The sequence below is a fragment of the Aquila chrysaetos genome, chromosome 12, assembly GCF_900496995.4.
Source record: "Aquila chrysaetos chrysaetos chromosome 12, bAquChr1.4, whole genome shotgun sequence".
Lineage (NCBI taxonomy): Eukaryota > Metazoa > Chordata > Aves > Accipitriformes > Accipitridae > Aquila > Aquila chrysaetos.
The window spans coordinates 17,354,092-17,369,916 of record NC_044015.1 but is presented as its reverse complement, the minus strand read 5'-3'; the positions used below and the strand labels follow the sequence as shown (position 1 = coordinate 17,369,916).

Below are 15,825 nucleotides of genomic sequence, written 5' to 3'. Positions count from 1 at the left end.
TGCTGCAGATAAACGCAGGGAGAGTTGGAGGGTAACAGGACTCTTAAAAAAAGTGTCTGAACTGCTGTTGATGAAGTGGTTCAGCATTCTGGATACCTTAAAATATTCCTGTCAGGAAGATTTTCAATCCTTTCTCAGGGATGCCCTTGGAAAAAATCAGGTTCTTTTCCATGCCCACTTAAACTCAAACTGCAGAATATGTTGGAATAAGAAAAAAGATGCTGGGATGAATAGTTCTCGCATCCTTCTAACCTCAGAAATTAATCAGGTTAAGCTTCAATGCTTAAATATTTCAGTAGTATAATACCAAGTGATGAACTTAATTTCTGTTGTTTCATCAAGTCATTAGGCCTCATCTACACAGAAAAAGGTAGCCAGTTGAAATGCGTAAGTTAAAGTGAAAAAACCCACTCATGCTTGTGTAGAGGTACATTAATAAGCTGATTCTGTAATTTATATCAAATCTGGTGCAACTTTCCCGTAGAAGCAGCTCCTGTACCTTCTTCCAGCTGTGGTGAGATCCCATTGTGTCTCATTCAAGTGGAAAAAGAAACGAGTATCCTCCTGAATCACTGTGCTCTACAATGTATACTGAACAGCCAGGGGGCTTTCATACGCTTGTATCAATTGACTGTGATATTTAAAAAAAAAAAAAAAAATCCTATCTTTCCTAGTTAGTAAGGAATATAGTGTATATCTTGAATCTAACCAAAATGACTAACCAACCAGTAATTTCACTTAAGGGCAAGATTGTGAGTTATGAGGAGCTTTTCTCCAGAAAGCTGGCATGTATGAGTTCAGAAGCATCTTCTACCACCTTTTACATTGGTTTATAAAATGATGATATACAGAATTAGCTGTATGGGTATCAAAATAAGCAAGGAATGCTAAATAATTCTTACTTTTTAGGCTTCTGTAATATCATCTCAATGTAGAGCCAGTGAGCATGACCAGGCCAGGCTGGAGTTGTGTAGTGCACTTGATGAAAGTGAATTAATAAAACTGCTGGACCATGAGCCTGTGAGAGTGCAAGTTTCTGCTGCTGTGCTGTAGGCACAAAGGAAATACTTTCTTAAATACCATTTCCATTTTTGTTTAAGCTTTTTGTGAGGGAAGCAGCATGCCATGGTTCACGTGATACTAATTTTAGGATTTCCTTCTTTCTCTTGGAGCTTGCTTACGTAAGGAATGAGATAGTTATCCTTTAACTTAGCAATTAAACTCAATTGCGTATGCAACTATAGATGTTTATTCAGTATTTGAAAGCAAATAGATAATCTTTTACTTGGTTTTTTTTACAAGATCGCTATCATTTTCCCCTACTATACATTTTTTTTCCTTTATGATACAGTGACCATTTCACTAATACTTTGAGAAGCGGAGGAGGAAGTAATCATGGGACACGTGAATCAAGGATGTTTTACTTTCCGAAGACTTGCACAACCTTTTGTCTTCAGAAATAAACACATACCTTTAGGAAGCTATGAAAATAAAAGACAATAAATACATTATTCTTTTCCTGAGAGTGTGTATGTTGACTCAAGAGGAAGTCCTGGCTGAGTTACGGATCCTTGAAAATGATGACCCATTAGGAGACAGAGCTCAAATTTTATTCAATAGAGAGGTTACTGAAAGTATCACCTGTAATTGTATAAAGGTAGTGACTGTGTATGTGAATGTGTGTATAATATAATTTGCATTTTAAATTTGTCTAGGAGCATCTTGGGGGCATCCTGTTTTCTTCCATTTTAAAAATCTGAATAGCACCTATAATTAAGAGAGAAACCTGAGCCCTGGAAGCTAGGTGGTGGGACTTCCATCTATTGATCTGTGTAAACCCGGCTTATGCTGTCAGGGGAGAAGCAGTCAACTGCTGAGCTGCTTTGTCACTGACATAAGCTGAGAGGGGTTTTTTTGGTGTGGTGGTTTTTTTTTCATTTGTTTTTTTTTTTTTTTTTTTTTTTTGTCTATACTGTTTATACACCAGTCTATAGACCTGCTGGCTAGTTGAATTTTAAAGAGTGAGGAGGTTTAAAGACTTGTCCCCTGAGGGATGCTCCTGCCATTTGGGAAGCGAGCTGAGGCTGTTCTGCAGAAGTTGCGTGCACGTGTGCTGGCTGGGGGAGGGATGGAGCAGAGCTGGGGGAAACGCTGTCCTCCGGCTCAGCCTGGAAAACGCTGCAAAACATACCCATAATGTTCAGGTTGTTTAGTCAAAATATTGAGCTAATACCTTTGGTTTTTTTTGGTTTTGTTTTCTTTTTCTTGCGTGATAATTTATTCTGAGAGAATACAATGGGGAACATAAATGAATACATTTCCATACCCAATTCTGAGACAGCGCTAAGCTCACCGGGCAGCAATTAAAATCCTCAGCAGCGAGGAGAAAATGACTTCCTATAGTGTGAGAATAGGTGCAGATTGGGAAAGAGAATTTAAGTAGAGTATAAAATACTATTTCTCTGGAACAGGAAAAAGAAGCTTTATGAGCCTGAAGTGAGAGACTACTTGGAAATGTTTTGGAAATTTCTGAGTTAAAAGTTGTGCTTGCTTTCTTTTGTTAGAGTTGATTATTGCTACTACCAGCATTGTGTATGCTTGTTTCCTGCCTGCAGAAAGTCAAATGTTTACCAGCTCTGTTTGTTTTCTGCTCCTCACCCTTCTGCAGTGGCCACTCACAGCACTTAGGATGATGCTTGAGCAGTTTCTTTTGGAGAATATTATATGTACTGCCACTGTTCATAATTAAGTTAATAGCCTTTCCCAAAACACAACATGTGGCTTTCATACCCTTCTTCATCTGTGCTGACAAAGTAAAAGTTCCAAAGATTTCTTGAACTCTCTTGTATGACTTAGAAATTCTAGAAAAGTTGACTTTTCCATTTTGTACTGTGTAATGATTTACTGGGGCACATCATATACTTTAGAATGTTGCAACTAACATATGCATGTTGTACTCGGGGGCGTCTTTTACCTGAACTATTCGTCCCTTGCTGATTAACTTGCATGGGTTCTTCATGTTTTACACTATCCACTGAGCCAGGCAAATGTTTGAAGTAAATAGTCATTGTGGTGTGTAGGAATTTAAATACATAATTTCCCTTAATGGGAGTTGACTGTTCAACATGCAGTAAACACCGAGTTCAGGCTGGAGAGTGCTAACATCTTAGATCAAGTTCGTAAACCCACATGTGCAGCTCTGGAAATTTGCAATCAATGTGCATTTTTCTGAAAACACATACCTTGCGGGCTATCTCGTGTATACAGCAGTGTATGTCTGTTGGTCTGCTACAAAAAGGGAATTCTACAGCTTTGACCAGCTACGTTGATGTTGACTGTTTCTTCTTAGCTGAAGCATTTCACAGAAGGTTTGCTTTCCCAGTTGGGAGCAAGGAAATAAAACCTGTTTTTCTGGGATCTTTTAAAATCATTGCTTAATATTTATTGCTAACTGATCTAGTAATTCACTTTTTTTTTTTTTTTAAAGAAAAATGTTGACTAGTTTGAGAGCATTTTTATATTTTAATTAACACATTTTATTTGCCACTAAACAGCTTCTTAAATAAAATTCTGCAAGAAAGAGTGACATTATCCTTTCATATTAGGGTACGAATGTAGATCTGGTGGATTTTCCCCCCCTTCCCTTTATTAATAATAAGGCTTGCTTGTGAAACCCAAAGGGTTAATCATATAAATTTCTCCTTTGGACCAGCAGATGATTTCCATCATTTTCAGCATTTGACTATGGAACATGTATAGAGTTGTTATACCTCTCTGTAATTCATTCTGCTGCCAACTTCATTCCCTTTTCTCTGCCTGCATTTTAATTGAAACAACGTTTGTATTTTTGAGCCGGGATCTGTCAGAAGTCCCTGTGGCTAGTCTGTGGTACAAGTAGCAGCAGACGTGGCTTACCCATATGGTGTGGTGCTTCTTGTAAAATCCATATGGCCTTGTTGAAGGGAATCCCAGCGGGGATGTGAAGGGTGTTAATACCCTTCAGGCCAGGCCTTTCCCTCCTGGGGCTTCTATGTCATTGTCTTTGCAATCTGCCAAAGAACAAACTTAATTCCTTTTTAATAATCAATTATTTCAGTCCAGGAACGTGTGCTGTATTTTTTTCAATCATATATTCCTTGAATTTATTATTTGTTATTAGTATTTTTGGATATTTTTTAAAAGGCAATCACTAGCAACTGTCCTAAAAGCCTTCCAAAAGCCTTTTCAAAACCCCTAACTTTATTTCTTTTACTTGTATTTACAGGAAGTGCTGAACAGTGTTCCAAAGTTCTGCTTTCCTTTTGACATTGAAAGGTATGCGGTACAGTTATCGTTTATTTAAAAATATTTCATAGAAAATGATATTTAGCATAATTGCAAGGAAAGATTTAAAGAAAAGGAAAACATATTGTACTCCCTAAACTTGCACCTGCAGGTGAGAAGAACATGTCTTTTGTTGTTCAAGTAAGTGTAAAATCACTAGTAGGAAATTATGACAGCAAAATGCAACCTTTACAGAGTTTTAGGGATATCTCTTTCAAGGTAGACCTACATTCCAACTCCCAGTTTTGTCCATTATAATTGTAAACACCATCTGTGTTAATATAAGGAAATTACATAGTTTCCTTCAAACAGCAAGCATCATAAAAAAATGTTACGGTGCACCAGGATATAAAAACTCGCCAAGCAGTACTGAAGACATGTTGTTTGAGTTCAAAGAAATTAAGACTTTAATTGCATGGAAGTAACTGAATATGCAATTGATTTTTCTCACGAGAAGAATCAAGACCATTATTTATAATTAATTAGCCCTTACCTTTCTGGTATCAGTTATAGTGTGGCTTCCATGTAATGCTGCCAGTCATTTAAATTGTTCATATAAAACATTTTTATTAATTAAAATATTAATTTAGGCTTGTAAAAATGATTAATGGTAATTCATTTAATAAATTGTACTCACTCAGTTTGGAAAACTCATATTGTCCGAGTCAGCAAAGATTGAATTAGAAGCTTGATTTGCATAATTAGTAAGAGATACACCCAGGTAGTGTGCAGGCTGAGCTGGTTTCAGAACAACATTGGCATCAGTTGTAGATGGAGACTCAAGGATGAGGAATATCTATCAGATGCAAGAAGCAGCTATCAGTGGAGTAAAAGGTGGTGTGTGTCTAGAGGAAAGAAGAGAGGCTTTGCAGAAAAACACGCTGGCAAAAAAAAAGATCTTCATAAACACAACTTCCCTGAAGTAAACTAGGTTTGTTTAGTCTTTTATAGTTGAATTCAATTAAGTTGTTTTGGTTTTGAACTGGTTAAGCTCACTGTCCTTTAAGCTGTTTTAATGACTTAACTAATATTGTTGTCAGTGTTGGCTTTAAAGCATTAAAGTCTTTAATGTGCTTAAGATATGTACAGAATTCTGTTTAAAATTGGTAATGAAGATGAATAATGGAAATAAAATTTGAGGACAACAGAAAAAGGTGAGGTTCTGTTGCTGCCATCCAGTGGCAAGAAGATAATCAGTGGCAGCAAATAATTATTTTCAAGTAAGTCATCTTGCATTAACTATTTCTGTTGAACCATTCAGAAGACACTTAGTTGCTTGTATGAGATGGATAAGCTTAATCAATAAACTGTGGGAATACATGAATTTATAGCATAGCTAGGTATGTATTTTAGTTGAGTATCTGAAGGAAAAAAAGAGAGGAAAAAAGAGAAAAGAAAAAGTTATGGGATGTTTGTTGTTTGTCTGTTTATACCCTCCTGTGCCCCATTCCCCAGATTTGCTTTTTGACTCTTTGCCTCATACTCGGCTGTAAAGCTGTGCTCTCAAAGGTGCAAAATTTCTACAAATTTCATATAAATTGGTAGTTGGACAGAAGGAGGAGAGGTTCTTGGAAGTTGAGATATACTGACGAGGGGAACAAAACTGACATGTTCGGTCGGGCCTGCTGACTGCTCAGGCAGTACTGTGGTATCTTTAAAATCAGCCACAGCACTCACAGCTTCTTGCTTAGCTGGGAGCTGAGTTTTAGGGGATTTGTGGGAGAATCAATGGCAGTGCAGGATCATGAGAGTATAAAAGAGCATGGACAAGGAGGAGGGGCAGAGCTATAGTGGGGAAAAGGACAGAAATACTGGAAGCTCATTCAAGAAACCAGGCGACTATTTACTGGCAAGCTATTTGTGTGAACAACTTACTGGCTGTGTAGTGTACCTTTTACTACTTAGCTCAAGCATTTTCTATAGTAAAGACATACATTACCTCTTTTTAAAGAATACCAATTGTCTTCTGCTTTCTCAGTTTTATTTTTTGGTTTGAAATTTGGACTGATAAAGAAAAGGATTGAGAAAACCACTGCTGTAGCTCCTTTCTGTATGGCTTTTTTCCAATGGACATTTAAGATGTGACAAACATTTTAGTTTTTCTCTAGCCATAAATGTGCTTTTCACTTGTCTGATGAATATATATATATGTCTGTGTGTGTAAAAATATATACATAATTTTTTTTTTCTTGTATAGAGGATCATGATAGACCATATGCCTGATATCCCCAGGTGTTTTGCAGGCAGTTTCAATGACAATTTCTGTACAGAAAGCTTTGACTGAAGTGAAACATAAAGTATCTGTTTCATTGACTGAGCATATTGTACTTTAGAGAGCATTGTTTCTCAACCTGTATTATGCGTTCTATACATATATAAACCACTTCAAGCAATATCTGATCCTAGTAAAAGCTAGAAATTACCAGTGCAAAAGTGTAACTTCCACTGATGCTGATGATCAAGATACCTAGAACAAAAAATGGGACTCTTCCATAGATTGCTTCTGGGTTCCTACTATACAGCAGAGTTGGAGGGAATGGCATGTCTTTTCTATTAACTGGCTAAATAAAACTCATTACAGTAGGAAAGTTGTATTCTTCAAATTATGGAAACAGGAAAGTTAAAGCACCATTAACGCACCGTGGTAAGACCATTGTCACCTGTTTTCTTCAACTCACCTGTATTAATTAGTGAATGAATTGAAAAGTAAATGAAAGGAGAACCTGTATTTGATTTTGTTTTATTCACTGTGCTACAGTGATCGTAGATAGAGATCCAAATTTAGTTCTCACTATTTGATGCTGCTTACATCATCTCACCAGACATACTTACTTTATCTTTTATGCAGATGCTATAAATAACTGTACACTACTTGTTCTAATTATCAAAAGTACATACTGTGAATGGTGATTAAAAATCTTGAGGTAACTCCCATTAAATTTAAACTGAAAATCAAGTCAGAAAAGGCACAATGGTGTAATGTTTGACCATGACTTAAACTTTGAGTTTTATATATATTTTTTTATTGAAAGCAAGCACATAATTTCATTACTGCCAGTTATGGCTTACATTTTATTTTGAAGGGGTTAGGTAATGAATTGCATCATAGAAGTTCTTGAGCATTTGCTCAAGAACCTGTGTCTTTTTTTGTGAATAAATTATTTTAGGCTTAATAAATGGCATAGTTGTATAACATTCTAACAGCTTGTAGATATTTATGAATAAGTTTCCTTTTCTCTGCTACAGAATTCCTTTCTCTGTTTCTTTTCATACGGAATAGGAGGATTTAACATTTGAGAACGTAGAGATTTTAATTTCCTTTTAGTGTTTGCTAAACTAATTTTAATACATCAGAAAAAGCACTTTGTCCTCTCTCTTGTTCCTTGAATCCTTTAGGCAAATTCTGCATGGTTTTCTGCACTTTTCTTTCTCCAGCAGTCTTCTGTATTTTCACTTTCAACTCAAAACTCAGGTGTAACTTTGCAGAGAGCCCACACCTCAGTCTGTTACATCCATCAGTTATTCAGCTGGATGATGACTAGTGAGCATGCAACTTTTCCTCTTGTTCCTATTGGACCTATTTCAAATTCAGTCCTAAGTTGCACTATGTCACTGCTTGACCCCTCTATTTTATCTGTGCTTTGAATCTTTCTCATTTGTCTCCGCCATAAATACTTCCCCTCGCTCCTTCCATTCGTCTGTCTTTTCCCTTTCAGGATGCATTTCTTTGGCTGAACATGTAGCACAGGTGCCTTTTTAGCTAAGAGAGTTTGGAAACTGCCTGTAGAATCAGCATGGAGACAATTCACCTCATTAATTTCCCCTGCGGCGCTCACCTGATTGCAGGGAAATGTTATATTTTGGAGTGTAAGAAGTGGTGCTGATGCTGTAGAAGATTTCTCATTAGCAGTAGAATATTGCTGAAGTATGGGATTACTGTGCATATTATTTAACTCATAATCAGCTAGGGTCAATAAGTAATGATGGTAGGAACAACATCACTTTCACTCTCCTGTTCCTGGCTAATGCTCTTTCTGTTGGTATTTCTGATAAAAGTCTGTCTGTGTGCAGAAACACAGCTATGATCAAGACAAGTGCAAAACAATGGCTGTAGAGGTCTTGTGAAAGGGAATTATAAGACACCTTACACAAAAATTTTTGCCTTCAAAGTAAATAGTTGAGAATGACAAGTAAGTAATTGAGAATGTATTTCAAGCTGTACAGGTGAAGATAAATAAACTATAGCATTTCCTGTACACTTCAGTCATTCCAGTCAGTTTGCAAGATTGGTTGTGAACTCCAAAATGCAGCCGCAGTTGTATGCAACTGACTTATTTCCATCCTTTATCTGATTGTATTATGGTATGTGTGTGCATAATATCAAACATAAGTGTAAGAGGGAAGTCTTTGTAAGGACGTGCAATGTCCAAAGGTTGCAGCGTGCAATGTGCACTGTGCAAGAGTGTAACTGTTGGTTTTGAAAGTGGGTTACTAGGCTTCCATGTGTGTGCAGAAGTGGACCCGACTGAGAGGAACCCTGGGCACACCGAGGGAGCCACTGTGTGCTCCGATAGACCCTTGGCCAGGTATGATGGCCAGGGCCCCTGGACAGAGCAGGCATCTGTTGCGGCTTAAATACACCCAGTGAGACTCTTCGCTAATTAGTTGTGGTTTCTTTTAATGCTTCTGTTGTTTCGAAAACATAACCCCAATTACAAGCTAACTATGCTTTTTATTTGTGGGAATTTTCTTACTTGGTGGTACATTTTCATGTCTTCTGCAGATTTCTTCCTTTTCTTTCTGATGTGTAAGGGGTTGGGGTTTCTGGGAAGCAGAGCTCACATCAGATAGCTCAGTTGGAGCAGAGGAGCCTTCCACACAGGGAGCCTGAGCTGTGGAGTCATGGATCATGGAGTGGGCTTGGCAGTGGAGAAGGTAGTCCCTGAAGCTTAGATGTGGGGATAGCAGTTAGTTGAAGGAGACAGCCCAGCCTAGGATTACTGCCTCCTCAGTCTCTCCATCAGCTTGTACCACTACCTTAACATCTGGTTTTCAAATTCCTGCTTGAAATGGTTTCTAATCTATTCTCTGATCTGGGGAGAATTAGGGTGAATGACTGGTGGGGTTTGCTTTTCAGCATCAGATTGGGAGATAAAATACATTTGAAATTTTCAGGTTTTGGTAGCAGCTGCCAAAGCTTTAATCAGAACTGTGTACTTTAGTTACATTGGTCAAGTGTACATGACACCTTATAATTAACGATACCGGTAACTTTGTTTTCTTTTAAGAATAAGTCATCCCAATCTGTATTCCCATGCATAAAGTCTTTCATTTTTTGAAACTCACTGAAAAAATGAACTTTCTGAAAAATCTCTCTGAAATTCAAAACTCTTTAAAAATTCCTAAAATTTGAAGAAAAAATAATTTCAAACATCTTCTGTGTCCTAAACAGATTAATTTGGAAGAAGAGCAATTCTTACTGAGAGCAAGGGACAAACTTAATGATTAGACATGCTGCTTTTCATTCTAAGAAGAGATTTAATTCCTGCCTTAATCAGCTCTCTCAAGGCGGCCTTAAAACGAGATCTGAACAATGGCTATAGAGTAAACAAAAATCTTTAAAATGACTCTTTACCTACTCCATGGGTACCAAAGAGCCTTTTCTGCTTTGTGTAGGTATGTGCTTAGAAAATTTTAAAAACTACTTTTATTCCTATAGTGAACTGTAACAACCTTGAAAGAGCCCATTGTAGTCTGCAGGTATAATAACTATTTACACACATTCTTCGCTATTAGTGATTTATTATTGTTAAACTAAGATTAAAAGTAAGCATGCAAGTCAAGAGTTGAAAGTAAGTCAAAAGCGAGGCAGAGGAATGAGTGAGGAGAAGGTCAGCGACGGTTGGGAACCATTTGTGCCTGCTCTCCCCATGCAAGTGAGTAGATCATGCTCTCTTCAAATAGCCAACTAGACCAGCGTTTTGCAGGAAGTTTTTGAAGCTCGGCCAGTTGATCCTGCGCTCCGATAGAAAGTCTAGATGTTTTCTGTAGGGAATTCTGGTATGTAATAATTGTGTTTTACTTGTGTTGATTTTTACGTTAAGGAAAACTTGAGAGGCATCATTGCTGTGGTTCAGTAGCAGCACCAGGAGCTGCTACCTGCCTCTGAAGGTGAGACTTGACTTCCAGAGAGCCTGAATGTGCCACAGTGAAACAGGGAGGCATGAGTCCCAAGTCACACAGCCAAAATTTGTCCAGATTATGGTACATGCAATATATATGTTAAAACTGTAGTGCTAGCACTATTTGAATGTTTTATGTGTCTGGTTTCTACACTGTGGTTATCTATTAATATCCAGAAATCCCCAATCATAATTTATTTGTTTCTGTAAGGCTTACACATAGTCAGTTTTAATTCTGCTGACGAGGAGTAAAAAAACAGGCATCCTTGCTGCCCCCAGATCTTAAGTGGAGTTCTCAAATTAGAAACACGGAATTAATTCAGTATTTTAAACTCTGATCAGAAAATGTGGTCCAGATGGATGGTCACTGGCTTCTGTTAGCTGTTCCTTTGAAGCAAATGGGACCAAATGCAAACTTTTGGATTCTTTGTGGAGATTCAGTTTGAGCCCTGGAAACTGTTTTCAAGCCGGGCCACTTTTGGCCACTGACTGCCAAAACATGGAGTTGTCTCTCTTAAAGAAGCAAAGGGAAGATGTTGAGTTGGAGGTGGTGAGATGATGTTGGAATTGCGTCCCTGAAACCAGGACACTCCTGCTGAACTGTCATAACTTGGCCAGGCTATTTTTAATAGAGAATATCAGAATTTAAATCTAATTTTTAAAGTGATCTTGTGTAGTGACATTTTTAGGTATGCTTTAATTGCAATACCAGTTATTTTCCCATGTCATCTTCAGGTTTTGGGAAGGGAGGAGGCAAATAACTGAAAGCAAGAGATCCTTACTGATCTGAGTTTTTTGGGCTAAGGAATTGTTTTCAAGCAGTAATGGAGTAGTCATTTGCCTGACATACATGTACACAGTACATTAAAAGCAACGCCTGCATGGATGGGCATCTATTAACAATTGCTTTTTGTGATTTATCAGTGATCTCTTTGGATTAAGAGACCCCAGCCTAACCATGGCAGGTGTTTTGCAGTGTAAGAAAAAGCCAGTCGTGGCTGCAGAAAGCTCCAAGCCTAACGGTGGGACACAGCAGAGCAGAGACGGGGTGGGAGCAGGAGGCAGCCAAGGTTGCTGCATGGTGCATTACCAGTGCTACCGACTGACCAGCTACTGCTGAATTACTGTGTAAGCCTCTGGCCACAGTGTGTGCAGGGATACTGAAAGCACACTGCAGGTTTCAGTGGTGATCTGCTCTCAGGAAGAGAGGAAAATGCAAAGATGTGAAATAGAAAATTGCATCATTGGCAGGGGAGTAGTAATGCATTGTTATTGATGGCTCTCTATTGTATCAGGCGTAATATACAGGCAGCATGCTAGCTACACAGAACCTGAAAAATGAAGGACTGAGTGAAAGCCATTGACCGTTTACTGTTTAAAAAGCACACTAGGTTGTTCCAGTCTATTGAAGACAAATGAGGAAAATACTTGTTTTAATGATTTAATTACCTAACTAAAAAAAGTCAATTAATTATCATGGGTTTCCAGTGATTTTATTGGACTAAATGTATCTTGTAACATCGTATATGCTCAGTGCAGGCTTTTGTTTCAGCGTAGTCACTGTATGTTCACGAGGGACTAGACCAAACTGAAATGAGTGGGAGACTGTACAGTCTGGTTAGTGGTATCACTTAACTAATCTTTAAGCTTTTGTCATGCACGTGTTAAGCAGTATAATGTGCATGTGTCCCATGTAACTTCTCTTGCCCGTTGATCATCTGCTTTCTTCTTTCCTAGGGCAAAATTTTTATGTTCTATTTTGGTGGAGATTTAAAAAACAAAACACAACAAAAAACCCCAACCCATATTGCAGAGGATAAATTAAAAAAATATTTTGTGCTCTTAGATTGGAAGACTGAGATCTGTGATGGTTCTCAGCTTCTCTGGGAATTCATTTTCAGCTTGGCATCTAAGATTGAACCACACATGACACATGCTAATCACAGCCCTTAATAGCAGGTGCTTAGGTATTCTGCTGTAGAAGATCACGTAAGAATGGGAAAAGAATGGCAGACAATAGAATTACAGGCAAAACTGCTGCATTTTACATTTTCAAATCTCCATGCACTCCCCATCATAACTTTGTTTTCATTTGGTTTTAATTAAATCTTTAAAGGTTACTTCCAACCCAAACCATTCTATGATTCATTCAATGCCAACACATTACCTCTCCTGGCTGAAAATACCAACTCTACCTAAAGCTGATTTTCTTTGGGAGATTTTGGAAAAGTGCAATATGTATTTCTGTGAGTAAACTTCAGATACAGTTTCTTGGTGTTCTAAAGTGCTAACATTGAATGCATTTTGCAATTTCTATGAAGATCACCGAAGTTTGGCCACACTGAAAAGCAGGTCCATCCCATGATCTCAGTGATCCTCTCTCTGAAGCTGACAAATTGCACAAGAGAGAAAGGCTCCTGGCTTGAGAGCTTAAAGGAGATAAGAGACACATCATGGCAGTGAAGATGCCATTTCTTCTTAAAAAGAAATTGGGAAAAGGTTCATACTGTCAAGCAGAAAGTGGGGGGTCAGGCATGGAGGTTGGGACGGGGACCTGGAGATGAGTATAAGGCATCAGAGGTGACATTGGAGGGGAGGTAGAAACTGTGAACACTGCTGAGGGAACACTGACTGAGCAGAGTGTGGGGATGAGAGGAGTTGGAACATCAGGCAGGGAAATTCTGTGTAAACTTACTCTGTCTCAAGAGGGTACATGTTTTGATACAGTCTTGAAGATACTGTTACTTATTTTAGCTCTCATGCTGTTAGTTGTGATTATTTTCTGGCTTTTGCATTTCCAGAACCAAACAAGTTTGCACTGGCAAATGAACTTAGCAACAAGTTCTTTGTTGGGCAATGTGTAGTGCAAAAAAGGGAGGAAGATGTGTGTGGGTGTGTGGGAAGGCTATGGGTTTAACCAATGAAGCTATTCTGAAGGGAAAAAAAAACCCAAACAAGCTAGTTTTCTAATGGCTGTCTTAATCCAGGCCTGTATTGTGACATTTAATAAATTATTTTTTAGAATTTTAAACCTTCATTTTGGTTACCATTTTCCACTGTTGAGGTGTGCTCAAAGCCAACAAGCTATGGCAGGCTTGTACTGGCTCTGCTTAGGCTTTACGTAGGAAAGGACCTGATGAAATGCCCCATCCATTCAGACTAGGGGCCAGATGCTGTGGAGCACGTGAGCTGGAGCACAGGGCCGGAGCGGCAGCTGGAGGCACGGCTGAAGGAAGGACCCGGGCTCTTCTGTGCCAAAGGGAAGGAGTGGGGTGCAAGAGGCAGCCTGGATGGTGGGAAGGGAGAGAAGGATAGTAAGGCTTGAGCATGAAAATGCTTGAGACCAATGACTTAAATGCTCATGTTTTATGTGATTTAGTGGTTTTATGTTCTGTATCTAATTTTTCAGGGTGTCCCAAAACCAAGTAGGACAGCATTTTACCTTTGTGCTCACCGACATTGAAAGTAAGCAAAGGTTTGGATTTTGCCGTTTGACATCAGGAGGCAAGGTCTGCCTCTGTATTCTAAGGTAAGTCAGTATAAGAAAAATTGAGACAAGGAGTGAATATAAGAAAAAAACCAAGAAAAAATTGTCTCTTGCAAATTCTCTGCTAATGTGTTTTACTTCTCTACCAGGATATCATTTCTCTACAACAGTGTTACCATTGATTTCACATGAAAAGTGGTCCCAAGCCCCATGTGATGGTATTCTTGTGTGAGGCTAAATAATTCTATTTAAATCACATGAAATCTCTGTTTAAAAGCAGAGAGCAATACACTGCAGCTTTAGAGGCTTTGAGTGTTAGATGGATATTTTTACTTTCTAACGAGATCATTGACAGGTATCCAGTCAGTTTAACAATATAGTGCACTATTCTGTATTCCTCTCCTTAGAAATATGATTTTTGGGCATCTCTTCCATGTTCTTTGGCCAGTCTATATCTAATACAGAAATGCTAGAGCCAGATAATTTTCAATAAAGAGCATGCTTCTTTGTTGCAGAAGAGATATTGATGATGGAGGAATTGACCCCAGTGAAATACTTTGTTTCTCCACTTTTTCTTTCTTCTCCTATAAGATAATTGTTTTGGTAATGAAAAAACAATTGTTTAGCTGTTTTTAACCCCTTTTGATTAAATTAATTAAAAGGCAGAGTGCTTTAATTAAAAGGCAAATTTGCAACTTCACTTAAGAGCCTCGCAGCATGTAATGCCCATAGAGGAAATGGGAACATCAGTTCAGCAGCGCATGAGAAGAACAAGGTTGAAATATAATTGCCTTCAAAGTGAGAATCCCCAAACACAAGGTGAAAGAGGAGCCATGTACTGCCAAAGAGCCACACCCATTGGCAGCAGAGGGGCAACTTGGAGAATTTTGGAGAGTAAGCTAGGAAGCTTATGGAGAAAAGCAGATTATTGGGTATTTGGACAACATGGAAATCAGGCAGTCATGGAAGGTGTCACTAGGATAGACCACATGAGTTAGGGAGGCAAACCCAAGATCAACTTCTAAAAGAATATCAGTAAAAGAACATGCGGAGGGGAAAAAAAGACCAGACAATACAGAAAGTTGTAGAGCAGTGCTTAAAATTATTGGAAATAGCACATTAAGACTTTTGTGAGCTTTAAAACAGATTCCAAACTAATGTTGAGAGCCTATACACTAGATGTTTTGGGGCAAGTAATTTAGAAATAAGTATTTGCTATAAATATTGCAAAAAAAAAAAAAATTACTACCATATAATGAAAACAGCAAAAGGAAAAGATTTTATTCTGGAAATGAATTGACTTTCTGTGATCCTGACAATACTTCTGTAATAATACTTCAGAAAGATTTAATTCTTAGGATTTTGGAGTGTATAATACTTAGTCCTTTTCTCTGTGATACCTTTTGTTGATATATCTTGTTAAGGCCCAGAGTGAGAATGTACGTGTATGCTTTTAGCTCTTTTCTCTCAGTTAACCTTTTATTCCCTCATCAAGCTAGAAACAGAATTTTTTACTTGTACTCCTAACATTGTCTGTCTGGCTTCTAATGCTATAATAACAAATGTTTAATCCATTACACACGCTCAAGTACGCAGATTTAAATACTGTACGTAGTGCTGCAAAGCAAAGGACTCAAATTCTCAGCTGGTGTAAGCTTGGGTATTTCTTTTAACATTTCCCCACAGATACACATCAGCTCAAGATTAGTCAACCAAGTTTGTTACTTAGTACAAGTAACTAGGAAAATGAAAAGTGGCAAGTTATAATTTTTCACCGAACTGTAATCAAAGCATTGCTTTTATTGTGACAATTTCAAATTTACAATGCATAGC

At 38.1% G+C, this 15,825-nt stretch overlaps 1 protein-coding gene across 7 annotated transcripts in view; it reads left to right on the top strand.

Moving 5' to 3' along the window:
- Window positions 1-15,825, top strand: part of DENND1B (DENN domain containing 1B) — a 169,335-nt gene that overhangs the window by 58,369 nt on the left and 95,141 nt on the right. For all 7 annotated transcript variants that reach the window (XM_030033491.1, XM_030033490.1, XM_030033489.1 and 4 more), the window contains 2 exons: window positions 4,265-4,314; window positions 13,915-14,034. In XM_030033491.1, coding sequence (XP_029889351.1) covers window positions 4,265-4,314; window positions 13,915-14,034 — 170 coding nt within the window. The remainder of the gene's footprint in view (window positions 1-4,264; window positions 4,315-13,914; window positions 14,035-15,825) is intronic.